The 14587-nt window shown below is 56.8% G+C and overlaps 6 protein-coding genes and 1 non-coding gene across 7 annotated transcripts; 2 read left to right on the top strand and 5 right to left on the bottom strand.

Annotated features, from left to right (window-relative positions):
- Position 1: 1 nt before the first annotated feature.
- B0T15DRAFT_485966 (Alpha/Beta hydrolase protein) lies at positions 2–2083 on the bottom strand (the record flags this gene model as incomplete). The annotated part of the gene is made up of 1 exon (XM_062866327.1): positions 2–2083. One exon carries the CDS (start codon positions 2081–2083, stop codon positions 2–4), a length of 2082 nt encoding a protein of 693 aa, XP_062720065.1.
- Positions 2084–2802: 719 nt separating this feature from the next.
- B0T15DRAFT_536017 (uncharacterized protein) lies at positions 2803–5518 on the bottom strand. The gene is made up of 2 exons (XM_062869533.1): positions 4932–5518; positions 2803–4864 (listed from the first exon to the last, which is right to left on the bottom strand). The coding sequence occupies exons 1-2, from the start codon at positions 5212–5214 to the stop codon at positions 3204–3206; spliced, it is 1944 nt and encodes a 647-aa protein (XP_062720064.1). The 5' UTR covers positions 5215–5518; the 3' UTR covers positions 2803–3203.
- Positions 5519–6033: 515 nt separating this feature from the next.
- B0T15DRAFT_494754 (DASH complex subunit Dad2-domain-containing protein) lies at positions 6034–6565 on the bottom strand (the record flags this gene model as incomplete). The annotated part of the gene is made up of 3 exons (XM_062867040.1): positions 6034–6173; positions 6242–6301; positions 6355–6565. 3 exons carry the CDS (start codon positions 6563–6565, stop codon positions 6034–6036), a joined length of 411 nt encoding a protein of 136 aa, XP_062720063.1.
- A 433-nt stretch (positions 6566–6998) lies between these two features.
- Positions 6999–9378, top strand: B0T15DRAFT_485965 (uncharacterized protein; the record flags this gene model as incomplete). The annotated part of the gene is made up of 3 exons (XM_062866326.1): positions 6999–7050; positions 7107–7548; positions 7599–9378. The coding sequence occupies 3 exons, from the start codon at positions 6999–7001 to the stop codon at positions 9376–9378; spliced, it is 2274 nt and encodes a 757-aa protein (XP_062720062.1).
- A 660-nt stretch (positions 9379–10038) lies between these two features.
- Positions 10039–11087, bottom strand: B0T15DRAFT_235072 (Metallo-dependent phosphatase-like protein). The gene is made up of 3 exons (XM_062863003.1): positions 10897–11087; positions 10392–10811; positions 10039–10314 (listed from the first exon to the last, which is right to left on the bottom strand). Exons 1-3 carry the CDS (start codon positions 10963–10965, stop codon positions 10192–10194), a joined length of 612 nt encoding a protein of 203 aa, XP_062720061.1. The 5' UTR covers positions 10966–11087; the 3' UTR covers positions 10039–10191.
- A 1195-nt stretch (positions 11088–12282) lies between these two features.
- Positions 12283–13798, top strand: B0T15DRAFT_400375 (pyridoxal phosphate-dependent transferase; the record flags this gene model as incomplete). The annotated part of the gene is made up of 4 exons (XM_062865057.1): positions 12283–12545; positions 12625–13250; positions 13300–13658; positions 13715–13798. The coding sequence occupies 4 exons, from the start codon at positions 12283–12285 to the stop codon at positions 13796–13798; spliced, it is 1332 nt and encodes a 443-aa protein (XP_062720060.1).
- Positions 13799–14335: 537 nt separating this feature from the next.
- Positions 14336–14408, bottom strand: B0T15DRAFT_t157. The gene has a single exon. It is a non-coding gene; the product is annotated as a tRNA-Trp (tRNA).
- Between the last annotated feature and the right edge of the window lie 179 nt (positions 14409–14587).

Raw genomic sequence — 14587 nt, 5'->3', positions numbered from 1 at the left:
TCTATAGTCGCGCCGCAGCCTGGGCCTGGGCCTGCTCGGCGTCCCTCTTGCCCGTCCCCTGGCTCAAAGGAATCCTCTCCCACCAAAATCGACACGCCTCTTTCAACAGATCGTTCATCTCCTCCACCTTGGCGGGGACACCCTTCTGCCACCCACCGCCCCTCTCATCATTCCCCTCGCCAAACACCATGATCCTGCCCGGGCTTTCCTCGTCATACTCAGTGGAGGCAAAGGGTGACACAAACGCAGGCCACTGCACGCCCCTCTGCTGCCCGTCAGGCGTCTGGTTGGGGTTCGGGTTGTGGTTGAGGACCGGGGTGGTGACAAAGCGCGCGAAGGCGCCGTGCATCTCGGCCGACACGTCCTGCAGGCCCTTCTTCCCGTCCAGCTCTTCCATGTCGTGCACCACGACCGGCGTTTCGTCGGCGTGGTTGGCCGTGCCGTGCAGCGCGGTTGCGGCGTACCGGTACAGATAAACGTTCCCCACGCCCGCCTGCGACATGTAGTGCGCGGTCTGGATCACGGGGCAGATGTAGGCGTAGTGGGCGTAGGCGGCGTCCAGGCGCGCCCACTGCTTGCCCATCCCTCGTGGTACCTTCTTGTAGGGGCTGGTCCGGTGCTTCACCGGGTCCGGGTAGAGGGCCTCCAGCTTGTCGAGGTCGGCCTCGGTCAGCGAGGGGATGAGACCTTGGAAGAAGGAGCGGAACTCGGCGGCCGTTTTGGCTTTGTGCGGGATGAAGCATGTGCCCTCGTTGGTGTTGAATCCGGTGATGATGGGTATGCGGAGGTGGTTGCCTGCACGCCACGAACTTATCGGCAGGTCCGGTATGAGAGGCGGGAGCGTAGTGCTGTTGAGAAGGCTGGAGTTGGCGAGCGGATTCGGCCCATCGATGACCGGCTGGAACGGCCAAGTCACGTTGTCGACATACTTGTCCCAGACGACTTTGGATGCGCGGACAATGCTTTCGAGCGGGAGTGTGCGGAGGAAAGGGAAGATGTCCGATTCCGGAACGCCTCCAGCACCAGCAGCGATGAGGAACTCCCGAAACTGGATGAGGTGGCGCGAGTGGGTCGGGTAGAAGACGGCGCGGGCGGTGGTGGCGCCGGATTCGAGGATGGCCCGGACGAAGGGGGCCGGCTTGGAGGAACGCGAGTAGTGCATAATGTGGTGGCCGATCGAGTGCGCGCCTGCGCTGAGACCCATGATGCTCACGTTGTCCGGATCGCCGCCAAACGCCTCGATGTTGTCGCGCACCCAGTCCAGCAGCATCTGCTGGTCCCGCAACCCTAGGTTCAACAGTCCCTCTCGGGCGGTCACGTCGGAGGGAAGAAAGCCTAGCGCGCCGACCCGGTAATTGAAGTTAACAGTCACCATGGGTGCCTCGGACCAGGCCAGGAAACTAGCCATGTTGCGCTCGGTCCCGTGGCCGGTGTTGAACCCGCCGCCGTGGACGTACACCACGACGGGCAGCCGTGGCCGGTGCCTCACGCCCTCCTCATCCTCCGTCTTCTCGTACCCGTCCTCGTCGACAAGCCCGGCCGGCCGGTAGATGTTCGCATTCAAGCAGTTTTCGCTCATGTTGCGCAGTACCACACCATCGGTGGGGCATATTTGGCCCCAAGCCACGGCGTCGAAGGTCTCGGTGGACTCTGGCAGCGGCTGCGGCGGGCGGAAGCGGTTCTGGCCGCCCGTGTCCTGGGCATAGGGTACGCCGCGGAACGCATCGACCGCCCTGGGGAAGCGAGGCGATGAGGGGAGTGTCGTGCCGATGTAGGTGCCCTGGCGCAGCTTGACGGCCGGCTCGGTCGCCGTAGGGCGGGGCCTCTCTGTTGCGGTCATGGTTGTCGTTGTCGATGTGGCGATCGTCGTCCTCGCCGGCGCAGCGTAGTCAAGGTCCAGCACCGATTTCCCGTCTTTGCCGGGCAGCACTAGAGCAGGGAGCCCGTGCCGGTCAGACGAAGACCGGAACGCGAAGCCGTAGAGATAGCACCACAAAATGAGCAGGACAGCGAATGCGGTCAGCCACGGCGAAGCAAGCACCCGGCGGCGCGCCCGGCGCTTTAACTGGGGCACGCAGTTCATCGGGTGGGTGGAGGTTGCATGGGGTTCGGAAGCGACCAGTGCGGCGTGCCCCGTTTGTCTCCCCTCCAGGAGCTGCTAGCAGCCAGGAGCCAGATCTCTCGCGTCGCTGACCTTTCAGGGCAGCGCCCCCACTGCGGATGCGGGGAGAGCTTAGCGCGCCCGGATTGCTTGCTTGCTCGGCTATAATCTGCCGTCTCTCGCCATATTCGACAGTGCAATGTTGCAATCGGCGTCGGAAAGCCCAGTGACTGGCTAACGGTATCCGACACGTCGAAGGGAATACAATCGGAAAGCTTCGTGGAAAAGAGCGGGTGAAAGCGGGAGGCACAGCATATATTAGGGGCAAGCAAGTGTGGTTCGTGTCAAACCGGCAACGAATGGTTCGGTGGAAGAGTTCCCAGGTCTTGCCTGTGGAGTTCATGGCACTTGACAATGTCGCACGTGCGTTAGCTTGGCAGCGCTAGGTTACTAAGCGCCGCTTGACCCCTATCCGCCCACTGCTGGCAACGATCTGACAACTTGAGTTGACTGAGCGAGCGAAAGTGCTCCATTGGTGATAGTAATTTGTCAATTGAAGCGTGCTTTTCATGTTCTACATTGAGGTGGTCTGATTTTAGACGTAGATTACTCGGAGTAGAAATTCAAAGTAAGGCAAGCTAGGGAGGTAGGATGCGAGTCGTAGTGACAGAATCATTTGCACCTTCAGATACCTAGACGGACAGCTTAAGACCTGCGTATTTCAATTTTACGGTTCCCAGACCTGGCGTACCAAAGAAGCTATCTAAAGAGAATAAAGATGTGTCGATGCTAAAGCGGCAAGCTAAGGCAGACAAGAATAAGTTGGACCCTACTAGAACCTTACCAGGCGTCCACGAAGACAGCCACCGCCGCCTTGTGCGCTCCCGACGGGTTACCAGACACCTCACCTCCAAATATCAGAACTTGAATAGCAAACAGAAACAACCACGAAAAACCAACGCAGCACAAGGATATAAGCCTACACAACTCCCCAAACGCAGACGCAATGCAACCCCCGGTCCTCTTAACACACTTGACGCCAACACCGTTCGGAAGCCACACCTCACCTCCCCACATCCCCACAACAACCAACCCCAAAGCCTCAAGCCACGGTAGCGGTCTGGCCCTTGATCCTCTCCCGCTCCCTCTGCTTCTTCAACTGCTGCTTCTCGGCCCACTCGCGACTCAGCATCCTAGACCGCTCCGCTGCCTGCTGCCGCGCCAGTTTGGCGGCCTTCTCCCTCTCGCGGCGCTCTCGCTCACGCTCAGCGGTATACGAGTTGTCGCGCGCAAACACCTCCTTGCCCCGCTGCTTCTGCTGCGCCGCTTCCTCGGCGCTGACCGTGCTCCGCTTGCTTTGGCCGCTCCGGCCGCTTGCCGTGCTGCCGCTGCGATGGATGCTACCCGTCGACGTGGAGGTCGCGCGGCTGGAGAGGCCGTGTTGCCCGGCAGGGTGATCATGGTCGGTGGCAAGGCCGCGGCCGCGGATAGGGAGGGTTGTGGTTGTTGCTGTGGTGGTGGCGGGCCCGGCCACGGACTGTCGCTTCTTGGTGGCAGGGGTGATGGTGGTCGAGTTCGAGTCGCTCGAAGCCTCGGTCCGCCGCTGCTTCTGTCGCAATTGGCTGGCCAGCGTCTCGCGCGGGACCGAGGATGGCGCGAGGCTGGCGCGGATGGGCCTCGCCTTGAACTGGCGCCGCTTGCGCTCCTCTTCCTCTTGCGCACGCAGCTTCGCCTCGTGCTCCTCGCGCTTCTTCCGGGAGATAGCATCGCCGGGCAGTTCAAATGTCGGCCGTGTGGGTGGTTTGCTCGACTTGACGTGCGGCTTGGACGGTGAGTAGGCAGCCGCCAGGGCTGCAGCTTGCTCCGGTGAGATCGGCTGGGACCGGCGTTGTTCGCGCTGCTCCTTCAAGCGACGAGCCACAGCCTCGCCAGGCAGCTCGAAGGTTGGCACAGTGGGGGGCTTGCTAGACTTAGCCGGCGGCTTCGGCGGGAGAAGGCTTGCCGGTCTGGGGACTTTCCGTGCAGTAGAACTTCCGGCAGCACTCTTCTCACCTCCATTCGCTGACGGCGTGGACGTCGCCTTGAGCACCGAGGAGCTGCGCTCCACTGTCTTGCCCCTGCCCGAGCTTGCACCTGCTTTGACCGATGTTGCTCGCTTCATAGGTGTCGGCTTCGCGCCCGTAGCAGTTTGTTTGACAGGGTTGGCGCTGTCGGGAGAAAGCATCCGCTCAAGTTGGGCCACCTCGGTAAGCGCTTCTATCTCTTCCTCAAGCTTATCGAGGGCCTCGACAGAGTCCTCAATACGAGACACTGGCTTGGAAGGCTCGCCACCGGAACTGCCAGCAGTGCCATCTCTGGGGACATCCAGTCTCACCTCTGAGTGCTCAGCTGCAACCGTCTCTGCGGCCGCGCTTTCCACCTGCTCAACTTCGGCCGTCATATCCGTTGCGGCTCTCTCCTTGCTTCCAATCCGAGTGGCTAATAATGTATACACATCAGTTGACTTGCCGTTCTCCTTGAACGAGCCCCCCGATGCCGATCTGCGGTGGACAAGGTTACACCCGAAGTACAGCGTCTTTTCACCGGGGCGCTGTTCCGCGTCGCCGTGAGAGTCGCCGCGCGCCCTGCAGCCTATGGCGGACGTCTTTACCGGAATCGAAAGCAACCACTCAAACTGACCTTCTTGGTGCTTTGACAGTTGCTCCTCTGTGCTCGGAAGGTCCCGGCTGGCTACAGCGAGGGGGTTGTTGTGCTCGAACACTACTATAAGGCAGTGTTAGCGCTCACTGTATAGTGCATACATGGTGTTGTCCTTGGCAGAGTAGCTTACCTTCTGAATCCGGCGAGGCGGTGCTCGTGCTCGCAACAGAAAGTCTATGGGAGCCGTCACAGGCCGCGTCTTTGGTGCCAAGCGATGTCACTGGGGCTCGGGCAACACCGTTCTCCTTATCTTTGCTGTGAATCTGAAATATGCCGAATTGACGAGTCAAGGAGTCGACGGTACTGGACCTTCTGTTTTGGATGTTGCTGAGTGGAAGAGGGCCAAGGACATCGCAGTGATCGTCGTGGATGGTGAGCTCGACGCACGGTCGGGCTTGTGCAGTGGTCGCCATCCCTTCTTAATAAATCCCCGAAATAAGCCAAGCCAGACCAAGGGGGTCTCGAGGTTCGAGTGCCCAGGAACGTGGGAGACTGGGATGCTCCAATGCAATTTCGCGACAACAACAACGCGATTGGCTGACAACTGGAATGAGGGGTGTTTGATCCTCAGCCGATGCGATCTGGGGAGATCTGATCAAAGAGACGGAAGGGAAAAAAGCAGGAGTACTCCGTTATGACGATCAATGATGCTCGTTAGCAATTGAATGCGGTGGTGAAGCAGATATGGGTAGAAAGCAGTCAAGGCTGGCACCGAGACGGCAGATTGTGGGATTTAATTAGAGCGTTGCATTGTTTACTTTCCTGTTGCCAACGGCGTTCGCACGCTGGCTCCCATGCGCCTTCCGTTGCCCTCTGCATCTCTGTCCCACCTTCTGCAAGTTCCAGCTCGGCTTCCGTCAGGTTCCAAGTTCCCTTCGCCCCTCCAGAATGGTGGATGTTGCAACAACAACAACAAGGGCAAGTGCTCTGGCTCTGCGGCGCGCTTGTTTAGATGCCTCTTGCCGAAAGTCAGGAACCATGGAATGTTGGAGTGACGAAGCTGCTGAGTAAGGAACGCGACGCGACCTTTTGTGGTGCGCTACCCCGCCTCAAGGGGGCAGTTGCAGCTTGCCCGGCCAATGGGATGCATTCAGGCCTTCCGCAATGAGCACCCAGACATGAAAGTTGCCTTCAATGAAGAGGCAGAAACCAATCTGCCGTATAGGGTGGTATGAGACACTTAATGGTGAAACCTCTATTGACAATTTTCGGGGTTTGCTGCCTCATGCGCATCACCCGGACTCGTCCTCGGCAGCTGCGTCGGTGTGTGCTTGAAGTGCAGGCGCATGTTCTGTTGGGATCCGCACGAGTGTCTGGGGAAGAGGCACCTTCTCCCCATCCTCGGTTCCTGTGCTGGGCTTCGGGAGTTTCGCTGCTTCCACTTTAGTCGACTGAGGATAAAAACACTCAAAGAACTGCAAGGACCAGTGGAAGGCGTACCCGATGCCATGTTGATCGCCCTGAGCACATTATGCCAGTTGCTCAACACCAAGGCAATGGCTAGTAGAGCTGTCAGTCGGCGGCACGGCAGCAGAAGCGGCAAACCCACGAACCTTCAGTCCCATCAGAAAGAGTAGCAAGCTTCTGCTCAAGTGCTTCCATCTGCGTAGCAACTGCAGTGCTGAGATCACGGAGCTCCTTGAGATTTTCCAGCTCGGCTTTCTTCTCATTCACCCGTGCCACCAAAGCTGGAGACTGGCCACTGCCGGAGAGCGACGGCTGTCGCATGTGCGATGGGAGAGGCCTCGACGGAAATCCAGACATCTTGGATCGAAGTTGTTGGCCAATGTCAAACCAGTTCAGAATGTCATGATACTTTAGGTACGTATTCTTTCTTAACTGGCCCGCAACTCGGAAGGTCTGTATGTAAGGTAGTGGGGCAAACAGCTTCGATAGTTGGAGGCTAGGAAGTTCGGAGCCGCATTGGACTCATTGGAGGCTTACAGCGTGAACAAGCTGGGGCCAAGGCGCTAGGCCGAATCAGGAAGTAAAGTAAACATTGCAAAGAAAACATCCAACCAAACCCCGGCTTATTCTTTTGTGATTCCCAACCTCGTTTGGGATCGAGAGGCACGTCAATCGCTCCACCCTCGCCGCGACAAAGGTGAAGAAGGCTACACTTGCTGCGCCTCATTCTGCAGAGGACAATTCGATGCCCATCAGTTTCAACGGAATCATTCGCCCGCGATCATGAGCCATGGCCAGACTCAACGAACATCCTGCACCGACCGAGACCAATCTCGAGATACGTACGTCACACACCGCTCCAACGCCGGCCAGCTCCTTCTGCTGACACCCTCCGCAGTGCGTAGGAAGTTTCTCCGCCAGAACCGAGATATTGCCAGGATCAATTCAGACCAGTCGCAAAAGATCCGACGCCTCGAGAACGATTGCGCCCGCTTGTTGTCTGAGAACCTCGACCTTCGCGGGCAAATACTCCGATTGGAGAAGCAGATCGAAGATAACAGCGCACGAAGGATAGCAGATCATGCCCTGGAGGTTAAGGCGAAGCTGGAGGAACAGCTCTCCGAGTTCGCGGCATTGCTCGGGAGCTTGGGCGTGGAGCCGCCGACAAAGAGACGCGCCTCGGGAGAGTGGATAATGGCAAAGTCACGGCAGAGCATGGCTAAAGGTCCTCCGCAAAGGAAGCGGGGGGTCACAGCGGCGGATGCAGAAGCGTTGGCAGAGCAGGAGGGCAGGCTGCCTCCGATATACGAAAACAAAACGTACCCACGAGCCACGATGAAGTAGGCGATTGCTAAGTTGGTATTGGAAGCATATGCTGACCTCTATGCAGCAGCGAGGAGATTATGGCCCTGTGCGCTGCCGCTGCCGACACCAGCGACTCGCCCGATCTGGGACCGCCACCTGTCTCACGCTACATCGACGAAGACGCAGTCAGAGATGATTCACCCGCAGCGACGGTCATTCCTGAAAGCCCGAAGCGCAGCCCAACGATTTTGTCGCCTCCGAAGCTGGACTACGACAGGAAAGTGTCCCAGAGTCCAGAACCAATGAAGGTATCGGAGGAGACAGTTGTCAAGGAGTCCACGCCGAGCAAAACACTATTATCTCCAAGGCTGCCAGTCCTAGAACCTCCAACGCAACCAATAAGGGCGGGCTCGAAGAGGAAGTACGGCGACGAGAACGGGGCTATTCACACTGCCGTAGTACAACCTGGCAAGGAGAATGCCATGGTCACCGAGAAGCCGTTCACTGCTCGTGGTGGCCCGAGGAGGAGTATCAAGGAGTTGCCTAGTAATAGGCGAGAGAGAGGAAGCGGAAGGGCGCCGCTTGCTGCGAAGAGCACTAACGAGGACATGTCATCCCCACGGAAACAGACGACAGCAGTGCCGCTGAAAGAGGCGAAAGAACAAGCGCAAGGTACAGAGCATTCCACGAAGGGCCGGGTCAGCGCGCAGAAATCACTACCGAAGATGGAGGTCTTCGCACCGGCACCTGAACCCGAACCCCCAGCAACTGTTGCGGTTATGCTCGAGTCCGTGACTGCTCTGCCGTCAGGGATGCCCAGTTCCCCCTCTACCCCGGAACGTGCGTCACGGAAGGAGATGCCGCATGATACTCCTCCACCAGCCGACATATCCTCTAACGGTGAGACGTCACGCCCTAGCCGTCGCGCGAGACCGGCGATAAGCTACGCCGAGCCAAACCTCCGGGACAAGATGCGGCGGCCGACCAAGGAGCTATTCGATGCCGTCACTGGGGAGGGCAAGTTTGTTCACCGGGCGATAGTCAACCCCAAGTCGGATGATAACCACTCAGCCCCAACCTCATCCAGCAAAGTTCAATCACAGTCAAAGAGCTCCACCAGCAGCAGCAACAAGAGCTTCTCCGCTGGCGGCCCAATCCCCAAAGCTCAACAACATTCCCTTTTGAGTCCGTTGGCGCAAAAGGACGTCTTCCCGGAGACCCTTCCCAGTACGGTGGTTACGGAGAGGCGGAAACGGCCGTCAGGTGCGGGTGGCAACATTCGAGAGTCTAGTGCTGTCGGAGAGAGGCCAGAGGGCATAAGCACATTGCCGAGTCCCACTATCATGGCACAATCCCAAACAACCGCGCAGAGTGGCAGCGGGAAACAGAAGGGTATCACCACTCTTTCTGACACGGATGCGATCGTTGATAATGGCAATCAAGTGCAGACTGTCTCTGCAGAGCCGGAAGTCGACATCTACGACTTTGCAGCATCCTCCCCAGCCTCGACGACCAAAGAAACGCCAGAGACTAACAACGAAGCCGCCAAACCGGTGGCACCGCATAGCAGCTCCAGATCTAGAACGACAAGGAAATCCTCGATGGCTGCAGCGGCCGCCCTGCGTGAGCTGCTAGATGGGGAGGAAGAGGAGGCGAAACTCGCGCGAACGGCTCCGAAGTCTCGGTCTTCGCACGCAAGGAAAAGGGTATCAATGCTAGCACCGAAGAAAAGCTCAATGATGGACAGCCTAGAGGACGCCGTTGAGGAGGTTGCGAACACCAGCGGTTCTAGCACCGGTTCCCAGGAAACGGAAGCAGAAGCGACAAGGGACAGGATTTCGCGGCGCAGGAGCATGATGCTATGATCTTTTTTTTTTCTGCTCTCTTTCGACAATGATGATGGAACTCTACACATTCGCACTTGCACAGCACACGGCGTTTTTGTTTGGATGGATGCCAATTTGCTTGGAATGGGAACGGAGTGCTATGTAGGGCGCAAACAACTAACTGGAAGTGGTGTTTGGCTTCAGGTTGTCTTGCTTTGGCCTAGGCCGGAAGGAAAAGTTCTAGGGGTTACTGTACAGCGACGACAGGAGCCTAGGTAGTGTGGCCACTACCACTTTCTCTAGGTTCTCTGATCCCAAACACTGGGCGATACGATGCCACTTGTTAATCTACATTGAGTATTTTCTTTCATGTCAAAGTGTGAATGCAAAGTGCGCCCCGGCTTATGTGGAAGCCACAGAGAACCTAATGATACAAGGAATGACCTCGTCAACTGTCCAGAGCAAATAGGCCTTTATTACCCTAACGGAAGCCATGCTTACCTGCCTCTTCAGGCCTGCATGTTCTCTCGCAGTGTCGGAGCCTAGGTCTGAAACTACAGCCAACCACCCGTCCTTCGTCCCACAAGGGAGCAGGTCTTTCGCTGCCAATGCCGAATTACCACCCTGAACTATGTCTGCCCGCAGACGCCATTCTGCGGCCCGGGCAACATCCCCTACCCTTCTTTCGCCTGCGACGCCTTATCGAAAGGAAGTCCTGGTGCCCTTGATGATCCATCATCGCTGCCTCCTCATCAAGCCGGGTCCCTTGCCTCCCGAGCAGCATTAGACAGTTCTTGGGCCACTAGGTTCTTGATCACCACATCACTGCCGCAATCACCATCACCATCGCCTTCATGATGCCCCTGTCGGCTCGACCGGCTTGGTGTACGTGACCTTCTCAACCGCCACATTCTCCGCCCCGTTCTCGCCTTTCCTCAACTGATAGACATAGAGCGTCAGGGAAATCCCTTGTACCTATTCCATCAATGCGTTAGCAAGTAGTTCAATCCACAGAGCACCTCCCCTCCCCTTCCACTATTCAGAAAACTCACATCCATCAGACAGAAACTTGGCACCACCTCCCCTTCCTCCCCTTCAGCAGCCCAGTCCGTCGTGAAGGCGCCCGTGGCACTCCCGGGATTCACAAAGAACTTGTCCATGTACTCGAAACACTCGAAACGGTGCGTCCCGCCGCTCCAGCACAGCACGTCCACGTCCAGCCGGTTGGCCTCGGCCAGCAGCACGTCAGGCTCGTCGCTAACCAGCGTGAAGCCCTCTAGAAAGCCAATGCGCACTGCCCCGTGCGTCACCACCTGGCTGAGCGGCAGGGACGTCGCCTCCACGTCCATTCGCCCCTTGACCATCTTGAGATCCGGGGATATGCTGCGCAGGTAGTCGTAGGTCGCGCGGTCGGTCAGATTGCCCAAGCAGAGCGTCTGCGCAATTTTGCCTGGGGAGAGGAGCTTCTTGAACTGTTGGTCCAGACGCGGGAGAGAGGGTTGGTTAGCTGGGAGGAGGGCCTGTGGTAGGGTCTTAGAACCGGCAATTGGCCCGTACCTTTGGAGGGATGTCGAGCGCCCGGTCAGGTATGTGTAGGTCGCCAATTACTAGGATTAGAAAGGCCATTGCGACGGATAGCTCTATCCTCTTGCGAGTGACTCGGTAGGACAAAGCGTGGGCCTGGCCAATGAAGCGGCTAGTTCGGCAAGCGATTCTGGGAAGCGCGTAATGAATTGAACTAGAGAGAAGAAGGCACTGGCTGTTATTGTATCCACTTTGCAGCAGGTTCTGTGTCGGTTTCGACTGTCGCGTGTTAGAGGTATTGGAGCTGGAGATGCGATGATGACGGTAGAGCTGCGAGCTCTTGGCGATTACGAGCTCCTTGCCCAGATGGGAATTTACATTCAGTTAATCAGGGTTAGGGTTGTCTCTGCAGGTTTCAAGTTGTCTCTATGGCTGACATAGCTTGTCACATGACTCACTGACAGACAGTACCCATCCCATAGCAGCGCGGTTTCTTTGAGGACCCGAGTTTGAAGACATACCTGAAACTACCAAACTTCACACTTCCGTCTGCCCCTCTTATAAGTCCGTGTAATTGTAGTAGTGCAATGGCTCCTCTGGCTTCGGGCTTACGTCGGGCTCGTGTTTTATACCGTTCATGGATACTCTGATGATGGGTTCACATGATCGTGTTCCAAAACTTGTTTTACTGTCATATAGTCAATCGGAATAACCGCTACGGCAGTGATCGGTTGAGTTGTCTTCCATGCAGGGCATCACCGTATGTACCTACTCTGCGCGGGATCTAGGATGTAAGCCCCGTGTCACAACGTTCTTACTCCCCGCGAGTTCGCCGGGCCTACTGCGGGGCACTGTCCCCCACACCCCGCTCTTGGCAGGGTCCGGTCACGGCGAACGGCTGCCGCCGGTCTCTCCCGACCCCCTGACATGGAGAGCATTGCTGCAAGCCTGGAAATCGCAGAATATCAGGCAATCAGTAATGGCAGAATTCACAGTGCCGCCTTGATTGTCTACCTAGCTAGAACTGCGGCTGAATCATCCCGGCCCCTGCTGACGGGAGTCTGGTAGCCAATGGAACATCGAAACTAGAACCCATTCGGGAACCTTACTTTTCACTCTTGACTCCGCTGCCCGCCGCGTACTATAAAATGGCCGGGGATGTTCCGATCTTGTTGCCCTCTTGTTTCCCGGACAGTCTCCTCGGGTTTCGGCGTCTCAGTTAGTTCGCTTCGCTGAATGGTAATTGAAGCAACTGTGTGCAAAACTGCCCATAGGAGCGATTCAGTGACGCTTGCAAAAGGAGCAGTTACCAGGTAAAGTGCAGATTGCGGAGCCCGCTGCAGTTCCATGGTCCTATCCGAGGCATTGAAGCTGGCTTGTACTCCGCGCTCGGGGTTCAGACGACTACTACCGGCCTCGATGCCCCGCCAAAACCAGCCGGAGAACCACCCCGCCCGGCTATCACTCATCAGCAGACATCTCGCCCCTGTGTATCCGATCAACACTCCATTCACCGTCGAGCGTCATCCGGACACCATTGACACCTCCCTATTGCCAAAAACACCATCGCGCAGCCTCTCTACCTCATCCAAAATGTCGTCCCAACCCGCGCACCCTACGCTCCTGATCCCCGGGCCCATTGAGTTCGACGATGCCGTGTTGCAGTCCATGAGTCACTACAGGTGAGCTTTCTTGGCGGGCCTTGCTTAGTACACTGACAAGCTTCTACGCAAAGGTCGAGGGCTGACAACGAAAAAACAGCGAGAGCCATGTCGGTGCCGGCTTTGTTGCAACTTTTGGCGAGACTCTGTCGATGCTGCGCAAACTCTTCCAGACCTCCGATCCTTCCGCGCAACCGTTCGTCCTTTCCGGCTCGGGCACGCTCGGCTGGGATCTCGTGGCTGCCAACCTGATCGAGCCCGGCGAGGATGTCCTCGTGCTGGGGACCGGTTACTTCAGCGACGGCTTCGCCGACTGCTTGCGGGTGTACGGTGCCAACGTGACGGAGCTCAAGGCGCCGGTGGGCACCAAGCCGCAGCTTCCCGAGGTTGAGAAGGCATTGTCGGAGAAGAAGTACAAGGCCATTACCGTCACGCATGTCGACACCTCTACCGGAGTCTTGAGCGAGCTAAAGGACCTCTCCGCCCTCGTCCACAGGGTCTCGCCAGACACACTCATCATCGTCGACGGTGTGTGCAGCGTAGCGTGTGAGGAGATCGACTTTGATGCTTGGGGCCTTGATGGTGTTGTCACCGCCAGTCAAAAGGCCATCGGCTGTCCTGCCGGTCTGTCCATTTCCATGTTCAGCGGTCGGGCAATGCAAGCCCTCCAGAACCGCAAGACACCCCCGACGGCGTATTTTGCATCCATGAAGAACTGGACACCAAGTGAGTGTCCACGAAGCATTTGGTGGATATAGCACTGACAAGGAGGCAGTCATGCAAAATTACGAGGCCAAGAAGCCCTCATACTTCGCAACTCCTTCCCCGCAGCTCGTCCACGCTCTACACACCTCACTGAGCCAGATTCTGGCCAAGCCACTGTCGGAGAGGTTCGCCGGCCACAAGGCAGCGTCCGACAAGGTAAAGAAGGCGATTGCCGACCTTGGCCTGAAGCAGGTCGCCGCAAACCCCGACGAGCAGGCTCACGGTATGACGGCCATCTACCTCCCTGGAGGCGTTAAGGGTGCCGACCTCTTGCCCATCCTCGCCAAGAAGGGCGTCGTGTTTGCGGGTGGGATTCACAAGGAGATTGTCACCAAGTACATCCGGTTTGGACATATGGGCGTCAGCGTGGTGAGTACTCTCTGGTGTCTAAAGTGGCAATGTCCCGAGTGCTGACGTCACCGTAGCTCGATCCTAAGCGAACCGATATCGACCATGCTATCAAGGCGTTGGAAGAGGGATTGGCTGAGTGCGGCTATAAGAAGCCTTAGACTGTGTCGTAGCGAAACGCCAATGGACCTACTTGTGAGGATATCGAAAAAGAGGGAGAGACTCCCAGCCGCGGTTAATAGACACATACATGGCTTTGAGAGTATTGGATGTACAAAGTCTGGAAGTTTATTATTGGCCTGCTCGCACTGAGAGTGAGGATGCACCCAGTAAAAGAGGGAGGGTAGAACGAACAGGGGATCAGTAGAGATAAGGAGGGCTTGGAATAGAAAGAGTAAAAGGAGAAGGATAAGAGGTGATAAAGATCGCGAAGCAGGCAAGAAAATGAGTGAAGAAGACAGTAGGTGAAATATCAAGGAGTATTCCCTTAAGAAAACACAAGCAGAAGGTCGCCAGTCTTGTACAGACTATCTTTAACATCTTTTAAATAAGGAGGGAGGGAATAAGCCAAGTAAAAAGCGGAAACCATAACAGGGATTGGTAGTAAGGCCTAACCCGGGCTGAAGAGACAACTACCAGTTTTGGAGTAAATCAAAAAATGAACAACAGTGTGAAGAACAAAAGAAGTTTGTTGACACTGACCCCTACCCGACTTGAACGGATAACCTTTCGATCTGGAGTCGAACGCGCTACCAATTGCGCCAAGGAGTCGTAGTTATTCAATAATGCTGGTAATGTTATATTTCAAGGGGCAGCCAGACCTCCATTGTTGCTCATGCCAACGCCCCTGAACTGAAGATGAACGCAAATTTGTTGTACAAGTATTTGACACTGGATTGCGCACACGGCACTCTCTCGGCCTCCAGGCTCCTAGTAGCAAAGCCTAAGTA

This window comes from Chaetomium strumarium (assembly GCF_033439665.1).
Source record: "Chaetomium strumarium strain CBS 333.67 chromosome Unknown B0T15scaffold_5, whole genome shotgun sequence".
Taxonomy (NCBI): domain Eukaryota; kingdom Fungi; phylum Ascomycota; class Sordariomycetes; order Sordariales; family Chaetomiaceae; genus Chaetomium; species Chaetomium strumarium.
The sequence above is the reverse complement of the archived record's forward strand: the minus strand, read 5'-3'. Positions and strand labels throughout refer to the sequence as shown.